This window comes from Rousettus aegyptiacus, unplaced genomic scaffold (assembly GCF_014176215.1).
Source record: "Rousettus aegyptiacus isolate mRouAeg1 unplaced genomic scaffold, mRouAeg1.p scaffold_m13_p_9, whole genome shotgun sequence".
Taxonomy (NCBI): domain Eukaryota; kingdom Metazoa; phylum Chordata; class Mammalia; order Chiroptera; family Pteropodidae; genus Rousettus; species Rousettus aegyptiacus.
The window spans coordinates 16,876,949-16,891,352 of NW_023416312.1; the positions used below are offsets into that span (position 1 = coordinate 16,876,949).

Consider the following 14,404-nt stretch of genomic DNA (forward strand, 5'->3'; position numbering starts at 1 on the left):
TTTATTCACAAAAGCAGCAAGGAGAAACTGGGCTCTCTATAAGAGCGTAGTGGCAGAAGTTGATTGGGTAAGTAAGCCAAGGGAAAAAAAACCTGCTAGCAATACAGGGAAGAACTAATAGTGTAGTGTTGGCGATGCCCAAGATGGCAGCCATACAGTGGTAGTCTGGCCACACTTGGTTATACTCAGGGCCTGTTTTCAACCAACAATACTATGACGTTGAAACAGCTGGAAGCAACAGGTGAGATGGTATTAGTATTATTAATATAAATCTCAATTCCCTACCCTTTTATTATTATTTTTTATCCAAAACCTCAACAGCCCCATCCCCAAATGTGTCCCGCACTTGTCATCCAGTACACTGGCTAAGCTGGCAGGCGACCAACTCCCACCCTACTTTACTACATCTGGGTGGGGAGTTCCAATCTCCAAGCAATTCTGATTGATTGGGGTGTGCATGTAGGGGGTAAGGATGTGGGCTGAGGGGGTCCTAGACTGGGGGTGAGGTGGTACAAAACCAATGGATGTCATAAGGTTGGAGGGAAAAGTGCAGAGTCATTATTAGAACTACTTGGATAAGCCACCAACCTCCCTGAGTCTCAACTATTCTTTATTGGATAGTAACTGCTGTATCCTCATAGATTGGAAGATACAGCTATTTTATCACTTAGCACTTCGTAGGCACACATTAAACATTGCTTTTTGTCCTGTCTAGGAGATAACATGGGCTATAACTATGAGATACTCCCTTTATAGAAAAGCTCAGGACCAAGAAAAAGTGACCAAACCAAACAGGAAACAAAAAATTCCTTCAAAAACAACAAAGAAGCAAGTTAAAGATTATTCTTTGCACTGACTATCTGACATATGATGGCTTTGGGGACCAAGATGAATGTGGGTAAGTTGAGAAAGAAAAACAAAAAAGCAATTGAAAGTTTTAGGAGGAGCAGAGAAGCTCCTCCGATTCATCCACCCGGGAGTTATGATATCACGGAAGATGTGATCATTCGCTGAATGCTGGCAGCAGCCTAAGCCCCATATAGGACCTGTTCTTAGGAGCTTTCCAGATGGCTGAAAGTGGAGATTTTTTTTCCGTCTTGTACAAAAATTTAAAAATTTTGCAACGTGACAGCACAAATTATACAATGCACTAAGTTTATTATTTTTTTAAATAAAGAAATTATATGCATATATGTGCGCCAACATTCTTCCAGAAAAGTATTTAATTCTTTCACTCAACTCCTACCCTCCCCCACCTCATCCCCTGGAATGAGAGAGGGGAAGACTGAATGGGGATTTGTAGTTTTCCCGCTGAGAAAGGGACATTTTCTGCAACCAGGTCAGTGTTCAAAGGACTAATGCTCTAAAGAAATTATCCAAAGTGGAGAGGCAGTTCAGGGTTATTAAGTTATTTTACAGTGCTGTCTGGGCTGCCACAGACCTTTGTGAAGGCAACAAGATGCTGCTTCCTGGGAGAAGAGGATAAGAGGCAATTAAGAGAAGCTTCAGAGAGGCTCAGGAATGTTTGGGAATTCGCTCACACGTACCCCAAATTATGTGGGAACTCCAAGAGTGAAAATAAAGTAATTTGATCAAAGACATATTTGTGTCCTAGGAAATATTCTAAACATGTAGCTAACGCTGGATATATCTGTATGAGTGTTTTCCTAAAATGGGTATCTAGTAAACGTCAATTAGACTTTCATTCAATTTCAGAGAAGAGAAAGAAAACTAATTAATGCAAATATTCCTTATGTGCCAGAAAGTGGAATGGTTGTGAGGTTAAGTAAATTATTCAAATAACAGAGTCAGACTATGATAAAGCTGGGTTTCAAATGCACATTTATTTGATTCCACAGTCCATGTTGTTTTCTACCGCAAGATTATGGAAGAAAGAGCATGTTTAAGAAAGTTAGAGAAAGAAAATGAAGGAAAAGCTGAAATAATTTCCTTTTCTTTAAGGGAGACAGACCAAAATATATTTTATATACACTGTCACATTACCAAAAGTGCCATCAATGAGGATGGGGACACCTATGCTACACCTGTGTAATATGATAGATTTTGGGCCTGTACATGATATTGCATTTTAGGTGCTCCATATACTTGTATATGTATATATGTTGCCACTTTTAAGCATTACATATGCAGAATGGTACAAAAATTTTCTGTAAAATAAAAACTTAACAATGTCGTTCTCTTAAGATTCAATAGCTACTAGTTCCCAGCCCCAAAGTAGTTCTTGTACACAAATGCTTAGTGAAACACAGCAGTTGATCAACTTAAAGCTCTATTGACCACTGGAAAAGCAGAAGAAGAATCAAAAGTGATGTTTAGGAAAAATGAAAAGACTCTAGTTCTGTTGAAACAAAGAAAGCCAGAATTCAGAGTGATCTCAGGCATTATCTCTAGTTCCATTTCCTTATTGTTGATGAGGAAACTAGGTTCTAGATGGGCTGAGTTATACTCCGAATCATATCGTTAGATAGAAACTTGAGGATTTGGCATGTACCGTTCAGACATGCATGCTAAGGATTGTCTCGTAGGCACTGTCTATAAGACACATGAGAAACTCTGACTTAGCACACTTTATAATATTAAAGTCTATGTCTAGAGGATATGAGAGACACATTCAGGCTGTTGATCTAAATTGACACACAGACACTAGAAGATTTTTTAAAGGAATCACGAAACTGTAAAGCACATAAACTAATGGTCTGTGTTCATTCATTTATTTATTAATTCAAATATCTACTGAGCACGTGCTATATGTGAGACACTATGCTATAAAAAGAGATACAACACTGATCTGATCCTCTTGGAGTCTGTTATTTCGGTCAAGGTTATGTGTATCAGCTTATGAAACTATAAAGAAGGTTGTGAGGTTTTTTTGTGAACCTATAAGAGACAGAAGATAACAACATCTACATATACCAACAAGGTCTATAAAAGCAAAGGCCAGAATTGGGATTCCGCATAGCACTATGGCATCTCATTCACTCTCTTTCAGTTAATATCTTAAATGGAGTTGTTTTCATGATTATATCATCACTTTTGAATTACCGACTATTCCTTCATTGTGGTTCCAGAGCTTAATGAGATTCATCTAATGTGACCTCTGGAACCATCAAACTGTGGAGGAGAAAGCACGGCAGAGAAGACTGACCTCTAGGTTATCTCTGTGTACTAAAGCCTTTTGAAAAGTCAGAGCACCAAGCTTTTGGCAGCAATTTCACAAATTTAATTACCCAGAGATATTCACCAGTTTCCTCAAAGTCTGACAGTTGAAATTAGACAGCTGATTCTCTGTTACATCCACTTCCTATTATCAGTGGTGCTAAACAGTTAAGTAAAAGGTTTAATATTATTTATCCTTCCTATCCTGATAAGATTGATGGTGCAATAAGAATCCTCAAGGGCGATGTGAAGATTCATTTCCACTCCTCTGGAAAACCATTACAATTTCTATTTCAAAGTCAACATTTATAAAATCGGAGAATGTCAGGACTGGAAATGACTTTTGATATCATGTGATTCAGCCCCCTTAGATGACAGATGGAGAAACTGAGGCCCAGAGAATATAAGTGATTCACCTTTGATAAACTAGCTAGTTAATAGCAAAGCTGGAACTAGACTGCAAGTCTTCTGATGCCTGGTCTATTTACTATTTCTGTTATTTCTTATTGTGTTGTTGGCTGCTAAAAGATATATTTTGAAGGAAAATGTACATGGGAAGGATCTTACCAGAAATAGCACAAAATTATATACTGCATGAGATGTTCATACTGTAATAAAAACTAAGAAAATCTGCCAGTCTCGACCAGTGTTCAACTTAATGTCAGAAGACTGATATCATTCCTAGAACAGTGAGGTATCAGGAATGAGACACCGGGGAATGTTTTCTAAGTTAGATACCATAATCCAGTGTTCTTTATGATGACAGCCTAGTTCATTCTCAGAAGATATATCCGCTGAGAACCTGCCAGCACAGATATTTAGCATGGTGATTGCTGTTAAAGCTGAGACATAGCTAAGGACTGCTTCTTCTCTATATAAAAACAGGTACTGAAATAGCAATCGATAACTCGAAGGAACAAATAAACCAACTAAAACTTGAATCAGAGCAACTCCTGGCATGAATAATAGGGAGCTGGAACAAGAACGAAGGTAAGATATGCTTTAAATACGGGATGAATTTAGAATTAGAAAAATTGCCTAGAATATAGTCCTAGGAGCAATATGATGTGGAGGGAGGTGGAGTCAAAAATCAGGTGCTACTGCGTTAGGGAGCATGGGTACGTATACTCAGAATAAGATTCATCAGTATAGTTCAAAATAGACCAACAGGTTACAAGAAGATACAAACACTGAAAGGTAAGTCTAGGAAGATGGCCAGAATTCCATGCAGAGAGTCAAATACTTATACTAGTAGAGCCATAGGAATGGCAGCCATAAGAAGACAGGATAGCAAGAACTCCAACCAGCAATTTGGGTGGCAGTCACAGCAATAATAATAATGTTGACCGAAGAAACTCTTAGCTTCAGCCAGGGAGGTTTTATATTGCATTTTACTAAGCAGGAACCCCCAGAAAGCTGTGAGCAACTGAGATAAACTAAGTAGCTGTAGGAACACGCCTAGGATTGAGAGCAGAGAGAAGGGTAGATCAAGGTCATTAAGACAACGTCTGTAGTCTTTGAGGAAGACGTGGTAGCAGCTGCACTGGAGCTCTGTTCCACCCCCTCCTGCTCCTGACCCACAGCTGTCCAACTTCCACGAAAAAAAAAGTCCATCAGGAAGCCCCGCCACAGCTATGGCTTTTTTTTTAGAATTTTAATATTTTTCATTTTCCAATTATAGTTGGCATATAGTACTATATTAGTTTCAGGTGTACGACCTGAATTCCATAGCACTTCATTGGGATCATCCCTTGTGTTTAAAGGATATAGACCAAAGAAGAACTGAAATATACCTGCATGGATGTATAAAGAAATCAGTAAATGTATAGAACTTATATACCTAAGACAAGGACTAAGTGGACAATGGGAAAAGTTTAAGAAACCATTGGATATACTCAATGCCATCTTGTTTATAAGGCATCCTAATTTTTTAAAATGAAAATTACTAGGTTAACTGATGAAACATCCATTGGCGCCTGCATCTGGGACAGAGTTCTGGGCTAGTTGCCCTGTTGCTCTAACCCAGTGTGCTATTTCTTATGCTCTTATTATGTCATCTATGCAGGAACAGACTGCATGCAAGTTTAGGATTCCTAAATTCTTTTGACAGTTCAGAATACAGGAGAAAAATTTTTGAAGTGATTAAGAAAGCAGTAGAGTCCTAGCTCTTGGCTCCATTTGGTTTACCCATATGGGTGTATGCAACATAAAAAGGTGAAAGAACTCCTAACAGAATATGCAGCAGCTGGTTAAAGGCTATTATATTGAAATTTTCTTGCATTTGACAGTAGGCCAAAAAACTACAAAATGGCAGAGAGTGGAAAAGGCAGTTGTAACAGGTTGAACATTGTTGGTGATTATTTTTTCAGTGGCAATGAAAGCTGTAATCAAATAACCTGAAAGAGATGCTGGCAGGAATAAGAGAGCCCCAAGGGAGAGGGAATATGAAACTGTAACAATGATGTATGCTATGAACTAATAAACTAGACAAACATGTAGTTTAAAGCATCAAAATCAAGGTTCTTAGCATCATGTGAATAGCTGGTGTCAGAATGCAGGCATAAACACTGCCTGATTTGTAATCTAGAGCAGAAGATATTAATAATGATTTACAACCTCAAGGATGAGTGCATAACTCAAAAATTAACTGGAACTAGTGGTGTAGGAACCTCTTGTTATTTAGATGATCAGTTTATCCCAGCAATGAAAAGGAGACAATTATAAAGCATTAAAAAATATATATCCACAGAAGACATCTGGCTTTGCAGCTGGAACTGTGTGGTAAAAATTCTTGAGTGTAAGGCAAGACCGATAAGATAAGAAAGACAAAAAATGGGAACTGGTTGAAATAATGTCATTATAAATTTACCGTTATTGTTATTTGTGGACCAACAAGACATCTCAAATTATGAATGGCATTTGCCAGTGCATGAAGTCCACTGAACCTTGTACATCAAAGTAATGTGCTATAAACAGAATATCTTAGACAACAGTAATATGGAATAATAAATCTCAATGACATTAATAATCTGTTCGATGCACATTTTGTGAACATGTCTTCTCCCTATATTACAGCTTAATATTTTAGATGTATATTTGAGAAATTATATAATCCTTATTTTCAAAGATTATAATTACAGACAGAATTAATCTCCATAAAGTTTCAGAGATATCTTTGATAAATTATATAATTCCTCATTCCAAGGAACTGATCACCTCAGAGTCTTTTAAGATCTCTATTTTCACCTTTCTACTTAATTTTTCCCATCTATTGTTTTATGTCTCATACCATTAAACTGGGAAGAATAATAGTCCTAAATTATATACCAAGATTTGGGCTCTTTGAATAGGTACCTGAAGAAACTGAAGAGGATTGAGAGGGCATATCTGAAGCTAATTAAACAGTGGAAAAATAGAATTCCTATTGTTTTTTTTAACTAAGAATTTGTATTATGTTAATAATTAAAGAATTTAAAAAATAAAGGTAAACTTCTTGAAAAAGCTGAGGTCTTAAGTTTTTGAATTTGGATAAGACTGTGGAATGAGTCACATTCATTGATTCTTCCGGCTAAAAAGGACCTTAGATATTATCTCCTCAAACTCCTTTATTTTACAAATGAGAAACCAAGGTTTGTATAGGTTAAAATGACTTGCTTGAGGCCACATGACCAACTAATAACAGAACCAGGACTAGGAATCGAATTTTCTTTTCCCAGATCTGTGCCCTTACCAATACCGCTACCATGATCTTGGAGTTGGTAAAGGATCCCTGGGCAAATGGGAGTACAAGCAGAGAGTAGCTGCCCTCTGATTCCATGAGGAAGAGCAAAAGATTAATTTACATGGGTGATTACAGCTTTCTTGGAATTGGCATCCTCTTTATTTTTTGGTCCGAATTCATTTTCTCTTCCCCATAGCATGGTGCTGGGATCTTTCATAGTAGGTGTAACATCAGGGAGGAGAAGACAAATATTTAAGGATTTAAGGAAAGGACAGTGGGACTGGGGAGGAGGAGAGGACTCTAGGAATGTCTAGGAGAACATTATTAATGAACCCCAAATAAGTAATGATTTGGAGAATAATGACTTAAAGATGTCTTGGATTCTCAGGTGGTCCTAAAAACTTGACCTCAAAAGTTTTTATTTCATCTCATAAAAATTGAATAAAGTGAGAGCTTTATAAATGGGTTGAAGAAGTAGTTGATCTCAAACATCTTAATCAGAAAGAAAAATTTGTCATGATGGAAACATTAATGTAGAAGATGACTAGGGAGAATTTGAATAAAATAGTTCCACGAAATATAGAGAGGATGTAAACAATACAGTGCGTGTCTAAATCAGTATATTATTTAATGAAACAGGTGATTTGAAATGGATATTTAAAATATTTAGAGTGACTAAATTAATAATATATAACGAAAATAAAAATTAAAAATAAGAAAATCAAAAAGCAGGATCAAAGTATATTGAGGGAGACTTTTTTAAATTAAGAGATACCTTGTCTGGAAAAATTTATAACAAACCTTTTTTAAAGGATGTGTCTCTCCTTGAAGAGCTAAAAGAGTCTCCTCACCCCTATTCCTCTGAGTTAACAAAAATGAGGCATGAAATCAAATTTCTTGAGGACCGTAGTAATGAAGACCTAGGACTGCTGTTATTGCTTTAGAACTGAATTATGAAGAATTGATGGGCAGCGGAAGAATAAAAACATACTTGATAAAAGATGGCAGGCCGGAAAAATAGATAAACATTTAATATTTTTTAGTCAGACTCATGGCAGAAGCAAGTTCGAAGACTTTAGTTGGTATTGAAGACCATTTAATGAATCTGATTAATTTTAATTATTGTTGAGGTAGGTGATTCAAAGTTTAATTTAGGTTAGACTCCTATAATTGATGAGAAACTGTTAAAGTATCATAATAACTCAACATGGTCTCTCCTCTCTCTCTCTTCCATGTCGACCCAATGTATCATAATTTGTATTTTATGCAGCATCCTGCAGAAGGTGCTTCTAAGTACCTGTATGCTTTTGACTGGCACAAATGGATCCAGAAAACAGTATCATTCTGTTGTTGTTATGTGAAAAGTGCTGAGTGCTATATGTTGAGAATGAATACCTCAGCTCCACAAATTCAGGACTGCTGCTGACTGCCTTTTGGGTTCTCGAAGTATTTATTCACCTAAAACAGGTTGTGTACATATAGCTGCAGAAATCTTCCATCTTTGTCTGAATAAAAAATGCGAAGAAACCCCTCAATATAATAAGTTGTTCTTGTAAATATTCACTTTCACTACCAGTAATATTATCTGCAGCTTTTTGTTCTAGTGTGAAAAATCTACACCACTTCCAATCACAAAACATAACATATATGCTGCATTAAATGGATTTTTCTAAAAGGCAGCTCCCTATTGCATCAGCAAATTTTCAGTGGTAATTTAAGCGTGAGATGATTATCCAAGCTTCCTTGGGGAAGAAAGAGCTATGTATTGCAGGCCAGGCTAATGTCACGTTTTAAAAATAAATTCATTTGTGAATATACAGATTAGCCACAATAAATGCTCTTTAAAGAATGTGATACTTCCGACTTACTTGATATAGTAGGGCACTTTGTTTGGCGAGATGGCTCTCTCCCAGGGACCCTGGACAGAAGCTGTAAAAGAAAAAAAAAGGCAAGGAGGTCAAGTTCACCGCAAACAGGAAAGACAACATTAATCTCCAGAATTACAATTTTACACTGATATCAGTCTATTTGCTCAGTTGCCCATGAAGACAGGATGGATTAACCGGCTGTTCTGAAGTTTCTGTACTAATCTTAGTGAAATTGAACTCATTCAGGCACAAAGATAAATGCAAAGAAAAAAATGTTCTACTCCTATACCTATAGAACAGATAAGGAAGTAAATGAGTAAACCGATAGGTTTTCTCTTATGTGTCTCCATTGGGTGCTTGTCTTATAATACTTCACATTGCTGTTCTGATATCTTTTACTATTTGATTGACTGGGTTTTATTAGTTTAGCAGCTGAAACATCCCTCTGTGATATATTTACATTTCAAGTAGTTGAAGAGAAAGTACTACACTTATCACTCTGGTATGTTTGTTTTTCTCTCTATTTAGCTGTTACCGATTTTATTTACCTATTATATATGTTTAATTGATGCCTTAAAATGTCGGTTGACCAGCATGATATTATTAGAAAAGAACCAAAAGTGAGAAAATGGCACCTGATACCAGAGTATAATAAAACTTCTGTGATGAGTGATGAATCCTATAGGTGAAATTAAATTTCATGTGCAGGGAATTCGCTTTATGATGACTTTATTGTGCATTAGTCAAATCGATCATCTTTAAACTGTGTTTTAAATGCTTAAATTGTAGGGTTTTTTTTTCCTTTCCCAAAGCAGAACCCTAGAAACACCTTTTATATATTGTTTAATCTGATGTTTTTTTTTTCTTTAAGACAAAATAATTATGTTGGGAAGTATTATAACATTTCATCAACAATAAAAGCTTCCTTCTGAATAGTGTTTTAAGAAACTAGAGTTCTGAGAGACATAGAATACCACCAGGAATATAAGAAGCATTCTTATTAACATCTAGCAATTTTATGTGTATGTCCATTCCCCCCATGAACTTTCATCCTGCTTATAATTTGAAGCACAGCTGATGCTGATCATTATTTCCTCCTATGAAAAGCTCCCTTCTAAATTAGTCTCACAGTAAATTCACTCCACAGTGTATTGAGATGTAACAAAATGTCAAAGCTAATATATCCTTCACTACACTGTATAATATGAAAGAATAGCTTCTGATAAAAGTTAACTTTACCCACTGCCAGACAATTTAAGGGTAATGAAACGACAGACTCTTTGTTTCATATAGAGTAGTAGAGGGCGAGAATCATGCAACCTTCAACCAGACATGCTGCTTTGTACCTTGGCAATATGACATTTAAAAGATATAGAACATGAATTTGAATTTAGTTGCTAATTATTCCTTTTCATTTTGGCAGACAGATCTTTAATATGGGGGAAAAAAGACATTTATCTGCTGTTTTGAGGTAGCCCTTTGACTTAAATCTCTTTGTCTTTCTTTTTCTATTCCCCTCCCCTCTGTCTTTCTCATTCTTTGTCTGACTCTCCCCTTGTCCGTTTTTCTTCTTTTCAGCTCTTTTGCCCAGATTAGTTCACAGAGTAAATAAGATCAGAGTTGAGAACTTAGGCTGGACTCTGTGACCTATTTGGGCAGAGTCTGATGTTATAGACTAACTTAAAAACCCAAGCTCTCTCTAGCAGGAAACATGATGGAGAGCCAGAAATCATAGCTCCTGACTGCTCAGTGCACTCTCTTCTGGAAATCACAGAATCAGAATGGTGACGATGTTAACTAGACTTATAGTGGTGATCATTTTGCAATATATACAAATATTGAATCATTGTGTTGTACACCTGAAGCTAATACAGTGTTGTATGTCGGTTATACTTCAATTTTTAAAAAAGCTTAAAAAAAATCAAAGGATCATAAGAAGAAAAGAACTCCAGAGAGCCTTTGGGCCAGCCTCCATTGGAGGTACTGTCAAGCCTATGAATGCCTCATCTGAGAAAATAACAGCTATTCTTTCCTTCAAGATCTCTACAGGTTGAGTCCCACAGTTCCTCTCATTATCCTTTTCCAGTCCTTTATTATTCTAATGGTCCAGAAAGTCTTTCTGACTTGGAGAATGCTGGGTACGTCCTCTGGTAACAGAAGAGTCATTTCGGATTTCCTACTTTATTCCTAGGCCTCTCTCAGAGAGATGTGCGCCGGAGAGGTGTATTGGCTGTCTGGCCTGCCTCAGGGGCTCTCTGCTTGAAAGGAGGAACATTAAAGCAGAAAATCCAGCAAGAGACTGAGGAAAAGCAGTGGTACCCAGCTGAGCTAATGACTAGACATACACTGAGTACCTATTGTTGACTTTGCATTGTTAAATAGTAAAAGGGGAAAAAAATCCCATAAAATGCCAGTAATCAGAATATGCTTGAACTAAATAGTTGAAAAGATTTAAAAGGAATATTCTGAGTTCCAAATCAAAATGAAATTTTAAGCTTTTATAATTGGAGTTCTCAATTTTTTATAGAGTATATAAATTGTACATAAAATGGTTAATTAAAAAAAAGTCTTTTGCTTTGCATAGCTATCAAATGGATCCAATGGTGAGATTCAGTGAATTTTTTCGTGCCGAAAGATGTTTTTTGCCCTTTGACTCACAGTTTATAAATGCACCTAAGTAACTGCTTTGCAGTCATCATTTGAAACCCTGAAATTTTGTGCTAAAAAGTCTTGGTGCAAAAAAAAAGGAAAATAACAGTGACCTTTCCCCATTTCTCATTACACACACTGAAACTACTCGCTTTAGAAAAAACACCCAATCAGATGATGGTTCTGTGCGATTGGGTTCAGTGTGCCTCCTTAAGATATTGTTAAAGAGTTGTCAGCAATTCTGTTTGGGGCAGCCAGATAAATTGGGTCTTGCATATATTTAAAATTGATCAAATATATGGTAACTCTCATAAGTGTGTCCCAGAATTATCATTTCATTTCTCGCAGGAGTGCCGATGCCAACAACACTCCATTTCTTATCTTAGTGTACCAGTGGAAGCTTGCCATCCTTCACAAAGCTAGCCTACGTAATAGGTGCACACATCTTTTATGTCTGGTGTGTCCATTTTTCGTAGCCCATCAAAAGCAGATTTATTGGCAAATAGTTTTTATATGAGACTGCGCTGTCCTTTCATATTTTCTTATACAGATGTTTCTATAGCCACTATGTGTAATTCCAATGTAGGTTTGTGATTCAGATTCTCGAGTGTAAAAATCATTCATTAGCATATGGTACCAGCACTATGGGGGTGTTGCCTACTGAATTTAAATAGCAAACTACACATGAGTTTATGTATTCCAAAACCAAACTCTGAATTTCCCCTTGCAGTTTGTTATTAAGAGCAAGGAAGGCTAGCAATTCTACTTTCAAATGCTTTTTCTCTCTCAAGGTGACAGGATTCAATATTGTGCCCAAAGTGGTTTTGGAAATCACAAACACAGGCCACACTTTGTTTAGAAGTTTTTATTTCAACCATTTTTTAATGCATGATGAACAGAATGTGCCAAATGATGCACCCCGGTGTTAAGCCGTATTTTAATTGACACAGGGGCCAAGCCAGAAAATTAAAAAGAATGCTAATGTTATTCAAACTGTGCCTAAAGAGCACTCTCTGGAATTCAGACCCCACAAAGGCTCATTAATCTTTCTACTTTTCTTATATTTTGTAAATTTGGAGTTTTATAGCATAGTTGGGTCCTCCAAAAGTCGAGGTAGATTATAAAAATAAATAACATAGCATTCATTGGAGACAAAAGAAAAGCCTTACCTATGGGTTAAGAAAAAGGTATTAGGGAAGATTGATGAGCTACTGGCATCTAGCTCCTCAGAAGTATGCAAATTCCAGTAATGGTTTTATGGACACATCCTATCAAGGGAATTTACTATACAGCAATGGCTTCTTTCTCACTATCCCCGCCGCAGCCCCCACCCTCAGGTATCTTTTTAGATATTTTTTTTTCCTAATCTCCCTACCTGCCCCCCTGTTGAAATTTTAATACCACAGACAATACTGTATATCTGTTTATGTATTTTATGTATCTGTGCTATACATAAAAAGTAAGATTTTTTTTTGTCCCCCAGGAAACAATTTTTGCCTCCTTGGGGGCAATATTACTCCCACTGAGAATGACTTATTTAGAGGAATTGTGGGGGTGGGGAGAAAGGGAAAGCTCTTATGTACCTGGAACAGGGCCTCAATTAGCTCATTTGATACTCAGTGTGACCTATGAAGCAGCTATTATTACTATTTTCATTTTGCAGATGACAAAACAGTTAAAATCACATGGAATCGCATGTCTAACATTCAAAGTTAGTATTAGATCCTAATTTTGATTTATTATGCAAACCGAAGTCAGATGATTCAGGAAATGGAGAAAACAAATATGTTGCATGTCTACTAGCTGCCCTGCATTGTATACTCCTTAATGTAATCCCCCTAAACATCCTATGAGGTCATGTGATTCCATTATCATCCATGAAGACAGTGAGGCTCAGAAATGGTCAGTAAACTAAGCCTGGTCGTGTAGCTATTAAGAGTGCATCCAGGATTACAACCAGGTCTGTCTGGTCTTTGTGCTTTATTCTATTTTATCATGTGTGGTATGAAACAGCTAGTCTATAAATATTTGCCAAACAACTGAGTTAATAAAAACATCTTAAAAGGAATTGTAATGTCATCTAGTCCAAGTTGTCTATATCAGATATCTAAATTTACCCTCTACATGATTTCCACCAAACCCACCAAATGATTTTCCAGAAGCTGCTTGAAGAACTTCGTTGTTACCAGATCCTGGAGGGGTTCTTTTGAATTTTCTGTAGCTTTAATGATGATTAGCAACAGCCTCCTTTTATCTATCTATCTATCTATCTATCTATCTATCTATCTATCTATCTATCTATCTATCATCTATTTATACCTACAATACTTGGTCTTCCTAGGTGGTCTCTCATCCAAGTACTAACCAGGCCTGACCCCGCTTAACTTCTGAGATCAGACGAGATCAGGCACGTTCAGGGTGGCATGGCCAAAGACTCCAGCCTCCTTTTATTCACGTCAAAATCTGCTTCCCTATGGATTGTAATCTCCATCATCGGTCCTGTTCTAGATGTTGAAATTAAATCATCTGATCAGGTCAGAGAAACTAGTTTTCAAAGAGCTAAGATGAGACCTATTTTCATCTGAAAGACAAAAACAGAGCCCCAATTTTGAAAGAAACAAAAATAATTCCTAACAGTCCTTCACTCATTATGCAATACATTTTTACTGAGCACCTACTATGTACTAGGTACTATGCAAAGTGCTGGTGCTAATGAAGTAAATAAAACAGACCCAGCTCTTGCTACTTTACACTTATTTTCCATCTTTGAGGACATTTTCCAATGAGAACATCTAATATTCCAGCATTAAAATCAGTCAACTGGTATATACTGAACATAAGTAATGTGTATGTTCCCGTGCTAGGTATTTGCAAGCAGAGGTGGAGTAGGGTAGGGTGTGGTAGAGAAAGAGGTTCCGTGCCATCAAGGATGTTATTATATAATGAGTTCAGGTTTTAAATGAACATATGTTATAATGGGCGTGTACCA

General features: G+C 36.7%; 1 protein-coding gene and 1 pseudogene across 10 annotated transcripts in view; both read right to left on the minus strand.

Annotated features, from left to right (window-relative positions):
- DMD (dystrophin) overlaps nucleotides 1–14,404 on the minus strand; it is a 2,254,165-nt gene that overhangs the window by 187,234 nt on the left and 2,052,527 nt on the right. For all 10 annotated transcript variants that reach the window (XM_036227209.1, XM_036227208.1, XM_036227211.1 and 7 more), the window contains one exon: nucleotides 8,767–8,827. In XM_036227209.1, the coding sequence (XP_036083102.1) occupies nucleotides 8,767–8,827 (61 nt within the window). The remainder of the gene's footprint in view (nucleotides 1–8,766; nucleotides 8,828–14,404) is intronic.
- LOC118608498 lies at nucleotides 13,732–13,850 on the minus strand (annotated as a pseudogene).